At 32.6% G+C, this 23,719-nt stretch overlaps 1 protein-coding gene across 1 annotated transcript; it reads left to right on the top strand.

The window, feature by feature from the left end:
- The first annotated feature begins 871 nt into the window (after nt 1-871).
- Nucleotides 872-21,307, top strand: LOC117909645. The gene is made up of 8 exons (XM_034823737.1): nt 872-967; nt 1,112-1,305; nt 1,825-2,301; nt 2,384-2,569; nt 11,472-11,588; nt 19,845-19,892; nt 19,979-20,394; nt 20,484-21,307. Exons 2-8 carry the CDS (start codon nt 1,218-1,220, stop codon nt 21,096-21,098), a joined length of 1,947 nt encoding a protein of 648 aa, XP_034679628.1. The 5' UTR covers nt 872-967; nt 1,112-1,217; the 3' UTR covers nt 21,099-21,307.
- Nucleotides 21,308-23,719: the final 2,412 nt, after the last annotated feature.

Raw genomic sequence — 23,719 nt, 5'->3', positions numbered from 1 at the left:
ATTTTATTTTTGATTTAAAATTTTAATTATTAATTAAAATTTTAATTTTATGGGAGGACGATAGGACACTCACGTAACACGGGAAAGAGGATACTAAATATAGGTTTTAAAAGGAGCTAAAAGATATATTTTAATGGGAGGCGCCTTGGTGACCCAAAATTCCTTTCACTTTCATGCTACAGGCACCCACATTAATCCTTAACCTACCCCATAGAATCTGGTCCCTTTCAAGAAGGACACGTACAGATTGATAGATCAATCACCCTTCTCGCATTCAAGTTAATGGTACCTTCTCTTTTGCTGCACTGCATTCACTTCAGAAAGGATTAAATGTGAAAGATGTTATAATGTGAAAGACATTAATCCTTAACCTACATCGTCCGCTCCACTTTATTTTCATTTATTGTCATAATTTAGTAAATATATAAATGTATTATATCAAATACTAAAAAATAATAACTTTTTTATATCACATATAAATTTTAAAATATAATTCATTTTTTATATATAAAAAATAAAAAATACATCCAAACAAAACTTAAAATAGAAATAATACATCACATGGTATATATTATACACATTATTGAAGAAAAAAAATGTTAATTGCATCTCTTGTAAAAAAAATTTTATATTCGATATATGTTTACTATTATTTATCATATTTGAATATTTCGTTATCTTATAAACAATAATAATAATATATATAAAACATCGTTTTTTCGCAACAAAAATTATCAAAACTTTTCAACGCTATCTACTCCTTACCCAATACTCAACTAAATAAGGTTACTTGGAAGACTCTATCATTGCACCTCTTATGCTTCAATGGTTCCTGGCCGATTTCCAGTATCTTTTGAAGACAGTGGGAAAAAGGGCTGCAGTTGTTTCTCTTTGGATGAGAGTATCTTCTCTGCCTCGATATAGTTAAATATAATCTTCTATCATGGATAACAAATCCATCTGCGAGGTAAGTTAATTTTGACCTTTGTCAACTGCAGATTTTGTTTAGGTTTTCTGTTGCACATTAGAATAACTTCGCTAAACATGGAAATGACTATAAGAACGATAAGGAATTTGTTGTAATGGCTTCTTCTTCTTCACTACGTTTTAGAAATGACAACAGCGCAAACAGTCCTAAAAACAGTGACATCGACATTGCTGAGCATGGTGAGGAGTTTACTGCAATGACTTCCTCTTCATTACCATCTCGGTAATCGATGACAGCCCAAACAATGGTAATCGACATTGCTGATGAATATGCTCCAGTCTCGTCCCCTTCATCTTTGCAAAGGATTAGCAGCTCCGGTAAGATGCTAAAAACCATGTTCATGTCCATTTCCGCTTGAAGTCCTTCTGCCACTTTTGGGCATCATTAGTATACAAGTAGAAGTGTTTTACAACCTGCTGTTAAAAAAAATAAAATGAAACTAAATTAAATTTTAATTCATGTAGTTTATTGGAGGTTCAAACTATTATTGAAAGATATAAAGATGTTGATTAGAGGTAAACAAAGAAGTCCAAGAAAATAATTAGCAAAGAAAAGATATCAAGGAAAATGATTTTCCCGTATTTGGTTATATCAAATTTTTTTTTTAAGAAAATCAAATATAATTAAAATTAGTGAAATGAATAGCATATAAAAATAATTAATTTATTGATTTTATTTCTCTTTTTCTTACCTTTTATTTTTTCAATTTACTTTCTTTCCTAATGATTTATTTTTTAAAAAATAATTTTAGTATTAGGATGTTGTGAACGTTGAAGAAATATACATATCAGGGAAATCTAGGCTGACCTATACATCTTTTGGTTTTGTGACTGCAGAATTCTATTACTTGGACCTGTACAAAGCTGTGCTCAATGGTGACTGGGAAAGTGCTTCAAAATTATTGAAGGATGATCCACGATCATTGTCCGCCCCAATCGGAACAGATGATTCCTCAGTGCTTCACATAGCAGTTGAGTTAGGAGAGGCCAGAATGGGTTTCGTGGAGAAGTTGGTTAAGTTTATGCCAAGGGAGGCACTGGCTCTGCGGGATTCTGATGGCGCCACTGCCCTTTTCAACGCTGCAAGGGCTGGCAATATAAAAGCAGTCAAGTTATTAGTGAACAAAAACCCAAGCTTGCCCAATATCTGCCAACGCGACAATTTTGCGCCTCTTCACAGCGCTGTTAGGTATGGTCATAAAGAGGTGACTTTATATTTATTAAGCGTCACCAGAGATGATGTAGATCCAAGTCCTTTCGCAGACAAGCCTGGATTCGAACTTCTGCGCAGAGCACTAATGGTGGGGTTTCATGGTGAGCTATATTTACCATCCCCTATCTATTTTCTTGATATGAATTACTGTCGTGTTCCCATGTAAAATTTTATAATATGCAGATGTAGCACTGTATCTGGTTAAACGTTATCCTGACCTTGCCACATGCCATTTCGGTGATGCTAAAGATTCTGATGATGATATTTATTCTGATGATGATAAAGCCCCTTTGACGGTATTGGCTAAAAGGCCTTGGGCTTTCCGAAGTGGAAGTCGCTTCAACTTATGGCAACTCATGATATATCACTGTTAGTTTCTTTACTCGCTTGCCCCTTTTAAATTGCTTTGTGTTTGTCATTGCATCTCCCTTGCTTTTGTTTATAAGTCAAGTTATTTTCTTTTATGTTAATTCTGTTTAGCTCTGTCCTATAAATAAAAAAGAAAAAAAACTTGAAAGGAATTATTAATTTTCTGTCTTTGGATAATATAAAAATGCAAGAAAAATATTACAGAAAAATACATGAGGAATTTTTTTAAAAAAATTCTCCATTTTCCCCAGAAAAGTTGGAAACAATTTGGAATTCTGCACTGAGTGTGAGATTGACCAATAAAGTTCAATATCAACCATTGTTAACTTCAAATGCTCTTTATATGTTGATATCGTCCCAAAGATAAAGTAATAATAATTGAAAATATGGTCAATGCTTTTAAATTTAATGTGATCCCTTTCTGTCCAAATGCTCATTCCACTGAATGCTTGTTGGATTATTTTAGTATTGTGGCTATTGACTTCAACAAAAATAAAAAATGAAAAATGAAAGCTATTTACAAGTTTTTGGCTAGCTTCTAGCTAGCCAATGGCTCTTCACTTTTTCTTTACTTCCCACAGGTAGATTGGAAGCATCCATTTTGATAAATTTTTCTTCATGGTTTCCTAAAATTTTTGGGATGTCCTCCCCTCTAGTTAAGAGCCACTTTCAGTCAAGAAAATTTTTTCAGTAGAAGAGATATTGAGAAGCCTTCTGATGACGCCTTGAAGATCAACATTTTATCACTCAAGTATTAAAAATGTTAGAAACGCTTCATAGAATCACTCTCAAACTCACTCTTAGTACCCTTCCTTTAAAATCATTTCCCTAATACATCATATCACTTTAAAGAAAATGTTTGAAATGTTGGATTTAACAACTAAAAATGAAAACTAAGAATAAAAAGAAAATCCAAAGAAAACAAATTAAGTAAAAAAAGAAAAAAATCCAACTAAAAGATAGGTGGGGAATGGGTGAAATATACTTGTTAAGCTTCTAAAACAAAAAGCATATACACAAAAATACCTATAGAGTCATCAATGTTGAAAGTTCCCCAATGACGACACTAATTTTTGGTTTATCATTCTCTAATTCATTTCTTTTATCAAAACTTGGAAATATATTTAACAGTTAAGTTTTACAAAGAGAAATTAAACTAGATCATTCATTGAAACTCTCAACTCCTTAACCAAAAAATAAAAAAATTAATAGTTGTATAGTTGTTAGGTTGCCTCCACAAGGAACTTTAAATTGGTAGCAACTAAGGTAATAGCTTTAGGAGTGTGAATGGGAGCTAAAAGATTAGAAAAATGATTTTATAAATAAAAAGGACATACACACACAAAGTTTAAAAAATAGAAAATTAAAGGAAAGAAAACCTCAAACCTAGAGATTCACTAGGATCACCACTTTCAGATACAACTCACCAACAAGGCTTTGAACTTATGCTTTCAGATTTAGGGTCAAAGCAAGGATTTATACAAAAAAGGTTTCCTGCTTCAAATGAACAAGAACCACCTTAATAAGGTTCATCTCTCTCTAATTGCTCTTTATATATATATATATATATATATATATATATATCCTTACAACCAAATGATTTAGATAAGATTCTTTTCATGGCAATAAGCCTATACTTAGTAGAAAGAATCATTAAAACAATGCCTAAGTACGCTTCCAAGGTTGCTTGACTTACAATGCTCACAACCAATGCAACACAGACTTTTTCCCCATGGTTACTTATTTTTGTCATTATAACTACTAATAGAGATCATATTGTTTGTAACTAATGCACAGATAAACCAATAGACAGCTAAACTAAGATATGGGAGACTTGAGCTCCTCTTACCCCTTAGAGTGTTAAAGGTTATCTAAGCATGTTAAAAATTTAGTAAAGAACTAAAAATGCAAATTTGTAAGTTGAAATTGAAAAACTGAAATGTAAGAATAATTAAAAAGACTAGAAAATTCATTAAACTAGAAATTAGGGAAAGTTTATAATGAAAAGAAAAGATTACAATGGAAAACTAAAAACTTAAATTACATTAAGTTACTCTTATTCCTACTTCTGTTCCTATAAGAAGAAAAACTTATCTATAATTTCACTTTCTATAATTTGCTTCCACTTGTATATTCACAATCCTCCATTTATATACAAAAAAATGTCCCCCCTCCCCTCCCCGGTCATTCCAACTACTCCGACACCACTCCTCTAGACTTGTCTCTTCTTATATTAAGGGTCAAGTCCTTTGTCATTACAATCAACCCACCTTCATTCTTGATGTGTTAGCTTATGGTCAGTAGTTGCACCTTTTTCTCTATGTAATTTGGTCAGGGTACGTTTTGGTAGTACAATTGAAGACTTTGAGGTATGAACAACATACTACTTTGGTGGGTGAGCCAATCATTAGAAGAATTATTAAGTACTTAGCTATTATAGAGGTAAGAATGATTTGTAATTTAGATGACATCAAGGGGTTGCACTACTACACATCCTGTTGACTCAAGTGAGGGGGTGCGCAACATCTTGGCTTAAAGCACTTAAGAGGTTTGCAGATTGAGTTGCTTGAATAGGGTGTAAAATTTGGTCCAAAGCATTAGAGAGGTCTTGTGTGTTTGGTCTTTAAGGTATACATGGGAGGTTCACTATGTGGCTCTACACAAAGAAAGAAGTGCATGATTGAGTCTTGCACACCTTTTGGGTGTGCAATCTATATTTCCACCTTACTTGGGCATTTTTGTCTCTATGAGTTCCTAACAAGGTTCTATTGCACCAAAAATGATGGGAAAAACCTGAATCTCTCTCTGTTTCCCTAGTCCGAATCAGGTTAGGAACATGCATAACTATCTTAGGTTTTTTATAAATCCTATGCACAACGGAAAAATAGCATTTTTATACTTTAAAAGGATTAAAAAAGTGCTGACAAAAACTATTAGATTCGGGTGTTCTCGAATCAAATCCACATGGTGAAGATGAAAATTGAAATTCCAGAAGTCTCGTAAACTCGAAGTCTTCCGCCCGATGACTCGAACCTTGATCTTAGCACACTTCCAATGAGGAGGAAAAGAGGGTGAAGGTTATGACTCTCTATCTCTCTAGATGATGGAAGCCAAAAGTTATGGAAACCCCAACCCCTAGGGGTTATTTATAGGGTTTCTAAGTGGGCTTAAGTGACTTGAGCCCACATAGGTTGGGTCACTTAATCTAGCCCAAAATGAGTTCTAATTGATTAATTAACCTAATAAGACCTACTAATTAATCAATTAGCGTAATCTAGAGGTCTTGTTCATTTACTCCTATATAACCTTACATAATTACCAAAATACCCTTATACACAAAAGTGAACCTAGAGTCAATCCAACCCTCATTACCCATGCCAACAAGGTAAATAAGCTCAAAGCGGGGACCATTGGGACCGATAGGAATACCATGGATCCCTCATAGTCCAATTTTAAAGTTGATTCAACATCGCACTACAGAGAATCAACTAAACTCCGGTATTTTATGTAACTAACAACGAAGACACTAAGTGTTCGGGTCCGTGACCTACTGTCCATTATGTTTAGTCTCCCCATGAATTGGTGTTCGTAGTCTAACAAGGTGAAAGCCATCAGCTTTTCAAGACTACTTTTACCATCCTTGAGCTACAGATCTTCCTATTGTGTGTTCAATTAACATATCTTAGATCTCAAAGACTCTATGTCAAATTCCACTTAAGGAACTACTATAGCCATAGTTTCCATGAACACACCTACTTAGGATCACCCAATGGGACACACTGTCTCAATCCCAAGAGATATCATGGTGCCTTTATTAAGAATACCTATTGCTACCGACTTCCATCAACATTGACCTAATCCATAGGGAATATATGATCAACTTACAACCTCACCCATAAATCAAAGCCATTATTAACTTCAGCACAAACTCAATATTCTCTCAAGGTTGAGAGATAATACAATGAAATAGCTCGTTGGAGTCATGACAACTTGATAGGCTTAAGTCATAACTCACCATAGGTCTCATCCAATGAGAAACCATACACACTAGTGCACTTATCATGTGAAACTCATCCCATGGCCAAGACTAACCATCCCTCCAATTAGGAGGTGGTGCACTACAACCTCTAATGGTTTGCCTAGGCTCATGAACCAATTGTGAACAAATAATCTATTTGCAAGAAACCCATGACTTAAATCTTCTGTGCAACTCCTAATGCACCTAAGTCATGTACAATGCAAAAGATGTAGACAAGAATACTCATAAAGTACAATACATGGAATAAGGATAAATAAAAGTAAAACTAGAACATCATTAAATAAATAATCAATTCCAAATTTATTACATCATGTCATGCTTTTAAGGATTTTATCCTAACAAAAAAACACCTTAAAGCATGTAGAATGGTCATAGAATGCATCAAACATAATTTTCTAAGGTATTATAAAAAAAACAAAACCTTAGGTTAATTTTTTGGTACCTCAAATACACTAAAGTGGGCTCTTTAAAGACATTAAAGTATTAAGTTTGAGTTCTCATCACTTAGTTCTTACCTTAATAACATGTGCTTGGAAGTAACATTGAAGCTTCAATGTGGCGATCTAAAGGGCAAGCACTAGTTTTTCAATATTTATATATATCTCAGGTTTCCACATCTAAGAGGGCCTTTTAGACATAGTACATTGGTTGCTCCTCTTTTCCTCTTTTTTTGAGATAACACTCCACTTACTACTGCTATTGAGACCTTGTAAGACCTCCTTATCTTAGGGTTTATCCAGAATGGGGGTTAGCATCATGTAATGCTTTAGTGATTCATAGGCTTAGTTGCATTTTTTGGTTATTTTAGTCCATTTTCCCTTCTTGCTAATGTCGAAGAAAGGGTGACACATAGTTGTTGTTCAATATATAAATCTATTTCAAGAACCAATGTTGTTAGTGAGATTTTGGACTTCTCTAGCCCTTTTGGTCATTGGTATCTCCAAAGTTGATTTTATTTGGCCTAGGTTAGCTTTCATTCCTTTGTATGTAACCAAGTACCTAAGGAACTTTCCACACCCTACATTAAAGGTGCACTTCATTGATTTAGCTTCATTTAATACTTTTGAAGAGTTTGAAATGTTCTTAGGAGGTCGATCAAGTACTCATTCCTCTTCTTACTTGTTACTAACATGTTATTAATGTAAACTAGCATACTAACTTCTATTTGTTGTTAGAAGACCTAGATGACCAAATCTAGCATCTAAGAGCCTAGATACCTTTTTTTTCACAATCTAATGTCTTTAAGGAGATAACCACTAGGGTTTATGTTGAGTCGATGACATGTAACTTGGGGATCGATGCCCACGATGTCTTGTAGTTTCCTAGTAAAGATGTGTTCTTTTCTAGTAGCCATCTGAAACCTTTTTTTTTTTTTTTTTTGCATGGGCTAGAAGGAACCTCCTAGGTTTAGGGGCTCTAGAATAATGACTCCCTAGGTTCTCTAATTGCCTTCTTAGGTCACCTACTAATTTGTATTTGATTTTTGATTTATGAACTTCCTAAGGGTCCCAGATAATGCACTTGATGACCGCTTTAAGGGCTATGGTGTAACATACTCATGTGCCACCTTGTCTCAATATATTTCCCATATTCCTTGTAGTATTAGGAATTTAATGGTGTGATGGTATGCGAATAGTGTTCCTCTTAGGTTGTATATCCATGGTCATCCCATAATGGCATTATCGGGAAAAGGATATCCATAACAAAGAATTGTGTCATTATATGGCAACAACCAATTGGAACCATTAGAGCGACTTCCCCAGTTGAGCCACATAGGACTTTGTCTAGTCCCACCAATGACCTAAGACTTGACACTAGTTTTCCTTCGTCCATACTCACTTGTTCATATATGGGCTAATAAATTTAGCAAGTTAACTAAACTTGTTAGGTCAACTAAGAATAGGTGCATGTTGTAGTCAATAATTCTTAAAGTAATAACCAATGGATCTTGAGCAGGGTTTGGACTCCTCTTAAGCCTTTATTAGAGAAGCATATGACATGTGGGCAAGTGGTAGTTGCTTCATGCAAGGATGTGAGGACTTTTGCTTCAATCGCCATATGCTTTTGTAACATCTTGATACCTTGCCTAGTTGCTCAAATCTAGTAGATGATCCACCATGAATGGTAGCTATAACTACCTTGGGTTATTTGAGGCTTTTATTTTGTCTTTTTAAGTTCATGTACTAAGAGACAGACTTCATCCTTAGGGTCTCGATATCAGGAACAAACTCTAAGGTAAGTTGATAAAAACAAAACAAAGTTAGTCCTTAGAGGATGGAGGGGAAGATTTTGCATAAAAGTCGATCATTTCCCTTCTCTAAGATTATCACATGCATAGAAATGCATGAGTAGTCTAGGGTGTCTTTAGTTTCATTGAAAGAAATTGAACTTAGGGAGGGAAAACTCTCATATGGCCTCATTCTCCTTCTAAAGGGACTTGGGATCAATCACCTTATTCACCAAGATTATGCATTTTGTGGTAGCTCTGGTGGCAAGAATCCCTTAGAGCATTGGGGCCTTTGGCAAGGTGGTCTGTTTGGTTAGTTTAATTAAGGTTTCTTTCACCTTTCTCTCCTAATTTAATCTAGATGTTGATCTAGTTGCTTCGATAACTATTATTCATTAACTTGCATCTTATTGGTGCTTGCCAATGAGAGCTGTTGGTCAAAATCACATTGGTATTTGTCTACCCTTACCCTAAAGGCAACATTTTCTTGAGTGAGTTAGTTGCTTCTTTTAATGAGCTCTTCCATCTATTGAAGGGTTTGCTCTCACTCATTGCTCCACTTCATTTCTATCATGATTGCCTTTCCCTACCAAGACTCTATTGCATAGTTTCTATTGCCTAATTGTTACTATAGATCTAAACAATGTCTTCAAGGCTTTTAATGCATTCCCATATGAAGAAGCTAAAACTCTTCATAGATAATTGAAAATTTTTATTCCACCAATTTTTGGATACAAAGGAAGGTTTCTTGATACAAAAAAAAAATAGGTTTTTGCATTCAAAGAAATCTTTTTCAAATGAGGGAGGGACTTTTTTTCTTTGTTGTTTATGATTTCCTTTTATAGGTCTTCTTCCCTTGCAGGTTCAAGTTATTCTTATAAAGGAGCAAGATTTTTGTAGGTTTTTATGCAGGCTTTTCAACCTTATCATGCATGGAACCAAGTTTAGTTTACTTCATTTCTTCAACGTTAGGTCTTTGATTTGGGAAGGCCTCAAGGAGTACTTAAATGAAGGTCCTTGCCTAGGGGTGGGGTGTTTTTTAGTAGCTTTACTATGATTTTTTAGTGAGCTGAATTTTTGTATCTTCACCATAGATGACACCATTTTTCCAACTCTTAGTTCACTTTCTTACTTCAATGGATGGTTAGGACCTTACAATCATAAGGAACCTAAAGTGAGCACTCTAGGCTCCTAATGGTCGTAGAGCCTTCAAATGTCAAGTTAATAAGAAGAATGTGGAAACTACCAGACAAATAAGCATCAACTCAAAGGTTAACTTTCTATGTTTTGGAATACTAACATGGCATAGAGGATGTTGCCATTGTTAAACTTCTCCTTTCAGGGACCAATTAGGGTCTCCCCACATGGAGGCATGGGTCTTAGTATGGGTGCATGAGTATGGTTTAATTCAACATTTAGTTCTCATTAATGTGCTTAGGTGAGAAATTGATCATTTAACACTTGTGTAAGCTTTCTAGTTACTTACTCTTTGGCTAACATGTGGTCTTCTCCTGTGGAGCAACCACACACTCACTTTTTTATTCTATCAAATAAACATAGCTAGAGGATTTTATTTCTTATGATCTACTATACCTCAAACAAACATGAACCAAAGCAATAGTTTTAAGTCACCTATTTCGCTTTCAACTAATTACTTGATTAATTACTTTATTTACTCTTTTTATTTGACAATGACTTTGGCATTCATAGGAAAAAAAGAATGATATAAAACACTAATTTATAGCTTTCAAATTTCTCTTAGTTTCCATAATATGTTTTTTTTCTTAAATTACAACTTTAGTAATATTAACCTAAAGAAATTCCTACAATGAAGGAACTATATAGAGAAAAACTCTTATAAAATAATACTCTTGGGACCAAGAAAAAATATGATTTAGCAAGGTTATTGATTTATAGATAAATGGTTATTTATTAATTGATGAGGAGTATTATGTTGTTATTGTACATTATTTGTACATGTATGACTTATAAATTTAAAAATAGTACACGTGGTTAAAAGTTAACACATAGAAACTTAAGCGACTGAGGAAAAAAAAAATAGTTATTGATTGTAAAAGAAAAAAAGACTCCCCAACAAAGATGTGGCATCAAAACTTAATATTGTAAAAGATAAAGCTATTTCAAATATGTGATAATTCTAAAAGAAGTGAATTTAGAAAAATAAAAGTTATAAAAAAATACTTAATACTATATTATAAAGTTCTATTTGCTATACTATGATTTTTTGTTTATACTTCATCAATTATTAGTTTATATTTCTTAATCCCTTAAATATTTTTGAAAATATTTTTATCTTATGTATTTAGCAAGATTACTAATTTAGTACATTGGCTTGAGTTAATACTAGGATATTTTGTTTTATAAGTAAGATTATTAATTTATCAAACATTCATTTATTGAGCTTTTACTATATGGACCATTATTTTGTATTAGTATAGCTTACAAAGTTTCATTGAAAGGGGTTTTATGAGTATTGGGAAGAACATGACAAATTTTCTTTTTATTATATTCATTATAATAACTATTATATTATTATGTTTTTTCCTTTAAGTCTTGGAGTCAAATTAGACAAAGCATAATTTTCCTTCCTTTTTCTTGACATTTTTATTCTTAAGGTGTTCCTGTGAAATTAAACCATTTTCTTAGTCAACCTAATAGAGGAGGCATGAAGAATCAAGTTGGTAGCTATGAACTATCCACACAAATGTGCTGTTGGACTCGATTGTTCAAAGGTAAGCATTTTTAGTTTGTCAAATTCTACTAAATATAACAATACAACTCATAATTACTCAAAAACTCGAGTATATATATATATATATATATATATATTTGAAAAAAAAACTAATTAAATTGCAAAGAGTGGAAACAACCAAGGCTGAAAATGAGAGATTTAGTATGTAAACTCATTAGGTTCAATTGAAAGACTTAGCTTGCAAACTTATTCAAAAATCAATTGTATTAAATACTTTTCCTAACTTTGAAAACCCCGATCCCCATTTTGGTTAAAATCTTTGAACTCCATAATCAAATTGGAAGATTATTAACCAAGGAGAATACAATAGGAATTAAGATATCTAATAAGCATATAGTAAATCTAAACCTAAATAGCAAGCTTTAAAAAATTATAATTGCTAAAAACTAAAGTAGAAGTATTTAACAACTACCACAAACTAAATTGAAAACATGCAAAAGGACTACAATTGGAATTACAAAAAGACAAACAACTCTTACAGATTCCCACCAAATCTAAATATGAACCTCCTCCCACAAGAGGAATCTTAACTAAACTTTCCTCCCATGAGGAATCTTAACTGATAAGTATGTAACTTACTCTCAAGTTCTTAGTTGATGAAGTTCTACTAAGAGTATCTCATGAAATAGAAACTCCATTGTCTCCCACTCATGCATAGTAGGCAAAATAACATCATGCATTTCTCTCAACTATATCATTACCATCCATGTTTATATTGACTAATGGATTGTACAACTTTTGAACACATTGATAAGAAAGGTGTAAGAGTATAAACTAAATTTCATCTTAACCAGTGTAATTCATCCCTAAAAGGTGTCTCGTTATATCTTAAACACATTTATTTACATTGAGTTAAACATGGTCAATCCCCTTAGAAAAATATTTCAAACTACACCATATATGTAACTTATGACTGAAAATCACAAGGGCATAAAAGTTATCCTATATAATGACCTATAAGATTAATGCACAAGATGAGGAAGGAGCTACGAATATATTCATTCATTCTTGTTTGATTGCTAAGAAGATATAGTATGAATATACATGCTAACATGGAGATCTTCATTATGAGTGTACCTTAGATCTTCTATATCGTACAAATCTTAGTTTAATTGCATCAAGTAAAGAACTGAAGTTTTGCACATGCTTACTAAATCAAGCACTACATTAACAAGATTTGGCAATTGACTCCATTACAAATGTAGACAATAGGACTATCTATACTTGGTCACTACTAACATGTAAGTCATATTGGATACAAAAAGGAGTACTACAAATATCAATGACCTAACACACTATCTAAGTGGTTTGGACTCATTATGTTTTAGTTGCGCAAAGTAATGAAAGTGCATGTCGATAAAGTAAAACAAATAATTAAATGGCACCATCAAACAAGATTGGACAATGAATAAATCATAGGTATAATGGTTAATTGAAATATACAATATGTAATCATAATCTACATGATCAAATTCTCTTAACTTAACTCCTATGTAATCATTATCTACATAATCCAATGCTCTCAACTTGACCCTAATAAACATCTTTACGTATTAGCTTAGTTAACAAGGGGGGAGGGGAGGGTGGGATTTTTAACCATGCATCAAGTAGAAATATGTTCCTATGTAACCATGTCTCATATAAACTAATATTTAAGATTGATGTGTTTGGTTCAACTATGATACTTGGGGGGGGGGGGGGGTCTTTGACATAGGCTAAAGTTTCCATGCTATCACAATAAATAGTAGTATGCTCAAAAGAACAAGCAATATTGTGAAAAATATGTATGAACATCATAAACTAGTCACTTTCCTAAACGACAAGTAATGCACTCCCAACTCCATGCATGTTAGACAATGTTATACATGATTGTTTTCTATTTCACCAATATATGCTAACATCATAGAGCATATATAAAATTATAACCATATGTGGGTTTGGGTTCATTTATGATGCTACCTCAATTATCATTGTCATAGCTAATCAAGTCCAAATTCAATCCTCAATAGCAAATTATATAGCCTATGGTGACTTTGAGGTACAAAATCATCCAATTCATTGCTTTTTCGTAAGCAAGGTTTAGATCTACTTGGAAGCTACTAACCTAATTATATAACAAATATTAGTTCATGTACACATCATTGGATACTTTAAGCTACTAACAATGCTAGCATATAGGAACCTTGAGTGATCTTTTCCTATTCATCTAATGTCTTATGACACATGTTAAAGCTTAAGGTCTTATCTTTCTCTATATGAATGCCAATAGATTTTCAATTTTACATCTAGAATTTTTTCAAGAATATTCATTGTGTATGATTTGTAAAACAAACCAAAAAGTCTCCTTGATTGATTGATTACGATCATAACTTTGAACACATAGTTTGCTTTAAGCATGTTGTTCATTTTAAAAGTTGACAACCACCACACTTTAGAGACAACCATCTCATTATCATCCCTAACCAACATTTCATTCGTATACAAAAAATAGAATATAGAATCTACCCTTACACCATTTAACAAACATGCAATAGTGTTCTTAGACCATCATAAACCCATTAGTGTAATATACCATTGTTTAGATGATTATTGTAAGTTATAAATGGACCTTTGTAGTTGTTAACTTTGCCTTTCTATTTAGTTGCCATAAAACAAGTCAATTGATCTATATAGATCTTCTTATTTAGTTCTCCATTGAGAAAAACAATTTGAATGTTTATTTGATATAATTTCAAATCCAAAGATGTGATAATGGTTTGAATAAGGAGAGTTGAGGCAAACCTCACTTCTCATGAGAAGTTCTTTTTCATTTTTATTTTTATACTCTACACTCTCATTTTGGTTTTATTAAGATATTAAGCTAGAAGATTGAATGGATGAAAAGTACTAAGCCTTAAACCCTTTAAGGAGTTTAAATAGGCTTACCTCTTAGCTTGAGTGACTTGAGCTCATCTTATGTTTTGGTTACTTAATCTAACTCATTAGGTCCTAATTAACTAATTTGTTCTATTGAGCTCCAATTAATTAATTATCCGAATCTAAAAAGGCTATTTATATGTACTAGTGCAACCTTCCGTATTTACCAAAATGCTCTTATACACACATATAAATAAAGAATCCAACTATTCCTCAAATATTTTTTTACCAAGGAATATGAGTTTGAGTGGGAACCACTAGGACCCATAGGGAAGTATTGGCTCCCTTAAAATCCAATTTTAAAGTTGACTCAAAATCTAACTATAAAGAGTCAACTACACTTTAGTATCCTTATGATATTAGATTGAGATAGAAAACTTCAGTCTGCGACCTACTAACAATTGCATGCAAGCTCCCCATGAATTGGTATTCATAATTTAACAAGATGAATGTTATCAGCCTCTTAAGACTACCTCTACAATCCTTGAGTCTTAGATCCTCCTATTATGTGATCAATTGACATACTATATCTCTCCAAGAGCATACATCAAATTCCACTTAAGGAAATATTGTGGCCACAATTTTCATGATCACATGTCCTTAGGATCACCTAAGGGGACATAATGTCTCGAACCCCTAAGATATCATGGTGCTTATCTTGAGAATACCTATTATCACATGCCTCAATCATAGTGACCCAATCTATAGAGAATATATGACCACTTTAGGGTCTCACTCATGGGTTAAAGCCATTGAAGACCTTAACACTAGATCAATATTCTCTCAAGGTTGAGAGCTTATACAACATAGCAACTTGGTGAAGTCAAGACTACCTAATGACCAATGTCTGACTCACTGTAAATCCTATTTAATGTGTAAACTATTAGAATTGAGTCCTAAAAAGAATGACATGATGTAAAAAATAGAGATTTATTTATAAATTTATTATTTATATTGTTTACTTTCTCTTTATTATCTCATTGACATCAATTGATTAATTAGATGACCTTATATGGTTAATTAATCAATTAGGACCCATTTTAGACAAGATTAAGTGACCCAAGCCTTAGTGGGCTCAAGTCATTTAAGCCTAGTAGGGCAATGCTATAAATACCCTCTAAGGGTTAGGGTTCCAATCACTTTTTGAGAGACAATCGTCTTCTACATCTAGAGAGAGAGCCTAGGATTCCTCTTTTCCAAAGCCCACATTTTGGAGTGCCAAGATCATGGATCAAGTCATCAAGCTAAAGATTTTCGGTGTATGAGACCTCTAGACTCTTTAGGCTTCATCTTTATTCAGTAGAATTGGTTTGAGAACCATTCAAAGCAAAGGTAAGGTTTGTTAGCCCAAGGGTTCTCCTAATCGCATTTTGATGATAACAAACCATGGTTAAGTTGTTAATTGGTTTGAATTATAAAGAATTTTAGGTGTTAGTTTGGAAATTAATCAAAGGACCCAATGGATGCAAGATCAAGACAATTAGAAGACCCTTTAATAATAGGAAACATATGTAAGATGAATGCATGGTGCACTTAGGATTTCATATCTTTTCATGCTCTTTAAAAACTTGGTTTAGGCATTAAAGTTACATTTTTGTCAAAACCCTAGTTTTATCAAATGAACCTTAGGCAAATTGTTTCAAAATTGGCATATTAATTTACCTAAATACCTTGCCTAAGTGTTAGAAGAGAAAAGAATAAAAAAAAAAAAAAAAAAAAAAAGAGGTTTTCAGGCCAAAAATGGTGAACTGGTCAAGGCACTGATCAACTGGCTCAACCAGTTAGGGCACCAATCGACAGATTACACCTTCTTGATCAAGGTCCGATTGAGAAATGCAAAAAATATTCTCTCTTCTTGTAGCTTTGCATTCTTGGTTGAGGGATATGCCTTCTCAGTCAAGATTCAATCGAGGTTTGGTCAAGGATCGGTCAAGGCGTAATGGTCACCTACCATGTATTTATTGTCTAATGGCTAGTAAACCGGTTGACCCTCAACTCGATTGATCAATACTACTTTTTGGCATTTTTGGCTGCCGAGGCTAGAAACCTATAAATTGAGAACTCCACTTCATTTATGAAGTAGAGAACACTTGCATTTATTTGTCTACCTACTTGTTCTTACCTTAAAAGCTCTCATTCTTTCCTTAGTGCATTAAATCTCCATTTACATATTCCTTAGTGCACCTTTGTGATTCTTCCTAACATTTAAGTTGTATTTGAGCCCTTGTTGAGCTAGGTTGAGAGATTCGAACTTATTATTTGACTGTTAAAAAGTTTCAAGTGAGTTAAGACTTGAAGGGATTGTGTAATAGCCCATTGAAGTTGGAATCCAAGTGTAAAGGTGATTAAAAGCTTGGTTGAAGCTTCAAGTATAGTGGAACCTTCACTTAGTTATGAGGTCGAGGAGAGTGGACGTAGGCAAACAAGTGTTGAACCACTATAAAATCTGAGTTTACTCTTTCTAACCTTATCTCTTTATATTTGTGTTTTCTTTGCTTGAATTTGTTGTGTTTGAAAAATATTTTTTTAAAACCCAATTCACCCCCCACCCCCCTCTTGGGTGTTTTCTCTATTAAGATTAGCCTTTTATTTTCTCAAAGTTTTTAATAACTTTTCTCTAGACTATAGAATGTTAAAATTTTGATTTTTGCGTATGTTGCATAGGATTTAGAACCCTAGGGTATTTTGCATGCACATATACAATCTAGGGTTATAGGAATGGAGAGATCTAGGTTTCCCAACATAACTAAACACACTAGTACACTCACCATGGGAAACCCATCCTAATGACTAGGGCAAGTCATCCCTCAAATGGATTATTGAAGTCCATGAACCAGTTGTGAATGAGTCATTAACTTGCAAGGAATCTATGACTTAGATTTTCCATGTAACTCCTAATTCACTCAAGTCATGTACATGCAAGTGATGTAGGTTTGAATGCTTAACATACATAATTCATAAATAGGATAGTAAATAGAAAATTGAAGTCATAATGTAAGTATTAATGAACTCCATTTATGGTTACATCATATCATGCTTTTAAAGAATCTATCCTAACATCATGATCTTATGATGCAAACATGAAAGCTTCACCTTAATGCCCACAATTACAATGATGAGATAGTTCCAAGTTTTTCCCCACACACATCTAAATCTAGTGAATTAATATGTAATGGTAAAATCACACTTAGTGGCATAATCTAGTAGGTGGCAAGTCACTACTCAAAGTTACTATCTTGTCGAGTCACTCATATCCTTAGCAAGATCTTTAACATCTATAACAACTCACTCCCAATCAAGTAGATATTGTTTACTCTGAACTCAAAGGGACCTCAGAGATTTAAAACACGTTTTCATGGCTAAGAAGAGCTCTTACATATATAATTCTAAGAACTTTTTTCCCTATTCAATGTAGGATATCATAATCACCCCCATGAAGACATAAGGTCCTCATTTGTGTCCCATAGGATTACAGGACCAAACAAACAAACTCTCATACCATGGTTGAGGATACACTTTGATACCATTTGTAACAACTCACTCCCAACCGTGTAAATATATACTATCGACTTTGGGCTCAAAGAGCCCTCATAACATTAAAATGTGTCTAAATAATTAAGAGAAGCTCATATATATATATAATGTCAAGAACTTTTTCCCTTATTCGATATGAGATATCATAGTATTTTCCTTTGGTTTAATTGCCTCAAATAAATTGAGACTCCTGTTCAATGCTCCTTTACTCAAAATATCATCCTATAAGAAATTATATTCATATGACTTAATTTCAATTATACTCCCATTGAGTTGTTTACTAAGCATCACACAACCTTTGATTTATTAGAATATCTAATGAAAGTGCACTTGTTTCCTTTCTAGCACAATATCTATGAGAATTTACATGAACTAAACCTACTAACCCTTAGGATCACAAGTGAGTTATGTTTGGCTTCTTAACTATATGGATTTGAAGTAATTGATTTTGAGGGCATTCTATTCAAGATTTAAGTTGCAATCAAAATAGTAACCCTCCTTTCCCACCTCGAAAGATGTGAGATAGTTGGCTTGTGCCTTTTTGAGTGAACCATATCCAAAAGTTTATGGTCACTTTTTTCAGTTCAACCATTTTACTATGGAGTCCTTGAAGCTATTGATTGTTCTTTGGATTTCCTTTTCATCATAGAGATTTTTAAAACTCTTCAATGGATACTCATGTCCATGATTTATCCTTAATGTTGTAATAGTTTTTTCTTTTCAATTTTTTTACAATATTCATATAACATCTAAATCAAAGCAATTCTTTGGACTTGTAGATATAACCATCCCTAAATGTGATGAAGTAGTAGGCACCATGCTTGGGTCTCATATTCATTAGTCCCTGTACTTTTGAATGCATGGGATACAAAGGACAAGATACCTTTCTGGCTTGCTTAAGAGACTTCCTAATCAATTTTCCTTCCAAATAGTGTTCACAAGGGGGTAGGCAAATTTCTGAGAGTTAGCTTCATAAATTTTGATGATTTTTCCCTTGAACTTATTTTATAAAAAAAAAATTGAAATTATTATATAGTAATGCATTCTACAAATATTATAAAATATTAATGGAGTTTAATTCAGCTTAGATTGTTGAAGCATTGGTCTGAACTCAGCCCAAAATTGAGCTCAACCAAAATTAACTTTTGGTTGAGAAACTCGACCAAATCCTAACTTGAGTACTAAAAATGGTTTCTCAACTTCACCGAGATTCAAGTTAGGTCAAACCAATTTGCCAAATTGCACGCAGTAGAGACATGCTAATTTGTTGAATTTGAGGTCCTCACAATTTTAATTTGTCCTCACAAAATTGTCTTCATTTTTTTTCCTTTTAAGTTCGAGTAATGGATTTGAAATCAGCTCTACAATCAAATTCCAATGGATAATACTCTACTACTCAGAGATTTATGCAGGATACACAATTTTCATTGCTCTGATAGATTTTGTGAATATCTTGTCACCTGATGATATTATTATTAATTAACAATGAAATACACAATTTTCATTGTTAATTAATAAGAAGTCAAGTAATTGAGCTTGTACCAAGTTTCATTAGGCTTCTTGATTCTAGCCTTTAAATTCAAGTGTGACGGTTTAAGGGAAATATATGAAACCTATTGAATCCCCAAAAAACTTTACACCAGCCAATATGAGTTGGCAACTTCTCACGATCACTTTAATTTAGATTAGTGTTTAATTGGTACTTGGTTTAGGGTTGCTTTTTTGTTTTTTCTTCTGTTAGTCCTGCTTTTGCATCTGAACTGCTTCAATTTTACGTTGCACACAGCTTGCCAAAAGGCGAATGCAATATTCTGGGAACTGGTTGGATGGTTAGGTAAGGGACACAACAAAACTACCACTAAAGCATGCAAAAGTCTTGAATTCAATGTTATGTTGTCCTTAATATAATTTTAATTGCAGTACCACCCATCAAGCATATCCAAGAAACAAAAACAATGCATACTCTGACTCTTCAATTGCTTAACCACCTATGTACTGAAGTTTTGGAAGAATCAAGAGCAAAGAAAATATTTAGACAATCATTCATTAATGGGGCAAAATATGGGATTCCCGAGATTCTGGAAGAGATTATAAAGTCATATCCTTATGCACTCGAGTATCTGAATGAGGATGTATTCAAATTGGCAGTATTAAATCGTTATGAAAAGATTTTCAACCTCATCTGCGAAACCGGTATTCATAGACAACTTATAATACGAATCGAAGATGATTCAAATAACATCTTGCATTTGGCTGGAAAATTGGCCCCTCCGCACCGGCTCAGTCTCGTTTCTGGTGCAGCTCTACAAATGCAACGCGAGTTACATTGGTTTAAGGTAATAATTTTTGTTTTGAAGGGCAATTAATTTTCTTATACATATCCACTCTTTTTCTGTATCTTAGAAACATTTTGATTTTTACACAGGAAATTGAAAAATATGCCCCGAGAGCCTTCAGTGAATCTGAGAACGAAAACAAAGATAAACCGAAAATGGTATTTATAAAGGAACATGAAAAGTTGATAAAAGAAGGGGAGAAATGGATGAAAGGCACAGCAAAATGTTACGCATTAGCAGCAGCGCTTATTGCTACTGTAGTGTTTGCGGCAGCAATTACCATCCCGGGTGGCAACCATGATGATACTGGCATACCAAATTTCTCCAAAGAAAAGGCCTTCAAAGTTTTTGCAGCTTCGGATGCTCTTTCCCTCTTCCTATCCATTGCTTCGGTGCTGATATGCCTATCCATTCTCACGGCACGATATGCAGAAGATGATTTTCTTTTTGCCCTTCCCAGGAGGTTGGTATTTGGCCTTGTTACTCTATTCCTCTCCGTAACATTCATGATGATAGCCTACAGTGGCGCAATCTATCTTCTCTTTGGTGAAAAGAAGGCATGGATTCTTATTACCTTGGCTGCATTAGCCTGTTTGCCGGTGACCTTGTACGGAATTTTGCAGTTTCCCCTCCTTGTGGAATTGATTTATTCCACATACGGCCCAGGCATTTTTGGCAAACATAGTAATCGTCTGATCCGATAGATCGACAATCATGGTGAGAGTATTCGACACAATTACGTACTTTGGGATTTGCATCAAATTCATGACTGAATGTATTGCCTTCACTCTCTCTCTCTGCTCCTGCGGACATTTTCTCCTAGATATTTCATTGTAATTCTAACTTCTGTCAACTATGATGAACAGGCTTAAAGCAAACTTTTTAAACTTGGCAAAATTGACTTTTTGGTACATGGCTAGATTGGTCAAGATGATAGTGATTCCTAGAAGGAAAAGAAAGGTACTAATTGCAAAATCTAAATCTAGTCTACGGCTAAGGTGACTTATCAGGAAGGCCACCGGCCAAGAACACCCCTCTTGGTCGGACTTTTACTTGCATTTTATTGGTGGGTTAGGGGAAATTTGGTTCTCAAATAATCAAACAATTCATCAAAATTGTATACATTACAAATAAGCCAACAAAATGCATGGTGGAATGAATAAATATATACAAATATGAACATCTAAATTGATAATCAGGCAAGAAGTTATAGACAATGAACGAATAGATGATTAGGCAATCTAGGCAGATATTTATAAAGAGAGATTTTTATAGATGGATTTTAAAATGAAAGTCAAAATGTGGATTGATGAACAAAAATAATGTATTATCCTTTTTGTTTTAAAATACTTTTGCATATAAAATTGAGAAAATGAATTATTTCACCTATTTAAGGAGTTATTTTGTTTGTCATTACCACCAAAATTATTCTAATAAATTAAATATCTAATTTGTATAAAAAAATACAAAATTGTTATTATTCTTTATAAATAAATTTTTCATGTGCTTTATTTTCGATTTTTTTTTTTTTAAAAAATGGTCACCTAGCTCAAAGTGATGATAAGCTCCCTCAAGGATCACCAAGTCTCAAAGTCTTGTCAAATTCACAAGTTATAGTTTGACAATTTGATCATTCCATAATTCCAATTACACCATTTTGTCTTTTCCTTCTACTCCCATATAACTTTACTTTTCTACTTTTCTTTTCTACCTTTTGTGCTTTATTTACTATATGTTAAGACTAACTATGTTATTTATTAAAAAAAAAAATTATAATTATATATTTATTATTATCATCATTATTAACATATTATTAATATTATTATTTATGATATTAGTTTTATATCATTAATATTCTATATGTATCATTATTCATATTTTTATTATTATAATGTCATTGATTATAAACCAATCTTAGAATATAATTTTTCTTTCATCTAATTCTTAAAACTTATAGGTTTATTATAAAAATCATGCACAATAATGATTCATTAAATGTATAATGCTAGTACACCGATATTATGTATTAATATAAAAGCCAATGTACACGTACCACAAAAATATAATGATCTTACAACATGAATACTTTAAATGTCTTATACATTACTGCATAACCTAACTTTATTTTAAAATTTTCCTTTTAAACAAGCATTGATGAATGGTTGTCACATATTTTATATATTTTTTAATATTTCATCTACTATAAATTAACCTTATAAGACATTTTTTTTATAAGGTGTATGAGTTTCATTATAAGAATTATTGCTGATAAGAATGCATCTAGTATATGATGCTAATTCATTGGGATGCCTTACTAATATAGAAATCAATATAGTAGAATAAAGACAATGCTTCTAACACTATTAAGTTTGTTCCAAAATGTATGTGTCATAGTTATGCATTGAAATTACAATATAAGTACACTAAAAGTACAATAACACATGCTTTAATTTTGTTTTTTCATAATTATCAATACTAATTTTTTATTGTAATATTTTCTTAATAATCATATTGTAAAAAACAATTGATAATTTATGAAAGTTTATATAAGAAAACTTTGTCTTCAATACATGAATGCAACAATATTTGTAAAATTATTTTATTATTATTCTTATTGTATAAGTTATACATAATATTTAAAATTTTTTGAAATAATAATTATAATAATAATAACAATAATAATAACTAATGAAACAATAATTTGTAAATTAATTATTATATTATTTATATATGTGTTATTATTATTATTATTTTTGATAGGTTATATTATGTTTATAAAATAACAATAACAATAACAATAATAATAATAATAATAACTAGAAGAAGAAAAAAATAGAGAAAAGAAAAAAATAAGTGTTGTAAAACGAGGATAAATGCAATGCAAATAAAAACAGAGAACAACTATATACTATTTTAATAATAATATATAATGGGGAGGAAAGAACCATAAAAGAGAATTAATTGAGTTGAAAGAATGAAAGACATAAAGAATAAGAGAGAGGATTTCTTTCTTTCCTTGGGATGCATCTTATAGGGGATTGGAAACTGTTTTATAAGCTTTCCAAATGGCTTCCATTAATGAATATTAATGGAAGTCATAAATAATATTAATGAAGATTTAATATAATAAATGTGGTGGTATTCATTACTTCATTTATAACACTTTTCCTTGGATGTCCATCACATTAGAAGAATATGTCTCATTAAAACCTTGCTAGTAAAAAACCCTATAGGAAAAACCTAGCGAAGGAAAAAGAGTACAATATTCTAATAATTCTTTAAGTTGCTCTTGATATGTTAGGACTGTCTCATTAAAAACCTTGCT

This window comes from Vitis riparia, chromosome 19 (assembly GCF_004353265.1).
Source record: "Vitis riparia cultivar Riparia Gloire de Montpellier isolate 1030 chromosome 19, EGFV_Vit.rip_1.0, whole genome shotgun sequence".
NCBI lineage: Eukaryota > Viridiplantae > Streptophyta > Magnoliopsida > Vitales > Vitaceae > Vitis > Vitis riparia.
Note: the sequence above shows the minus strand (reverse complement) of the source record. Positions and strands in the feature narration are given on the sequence as shown.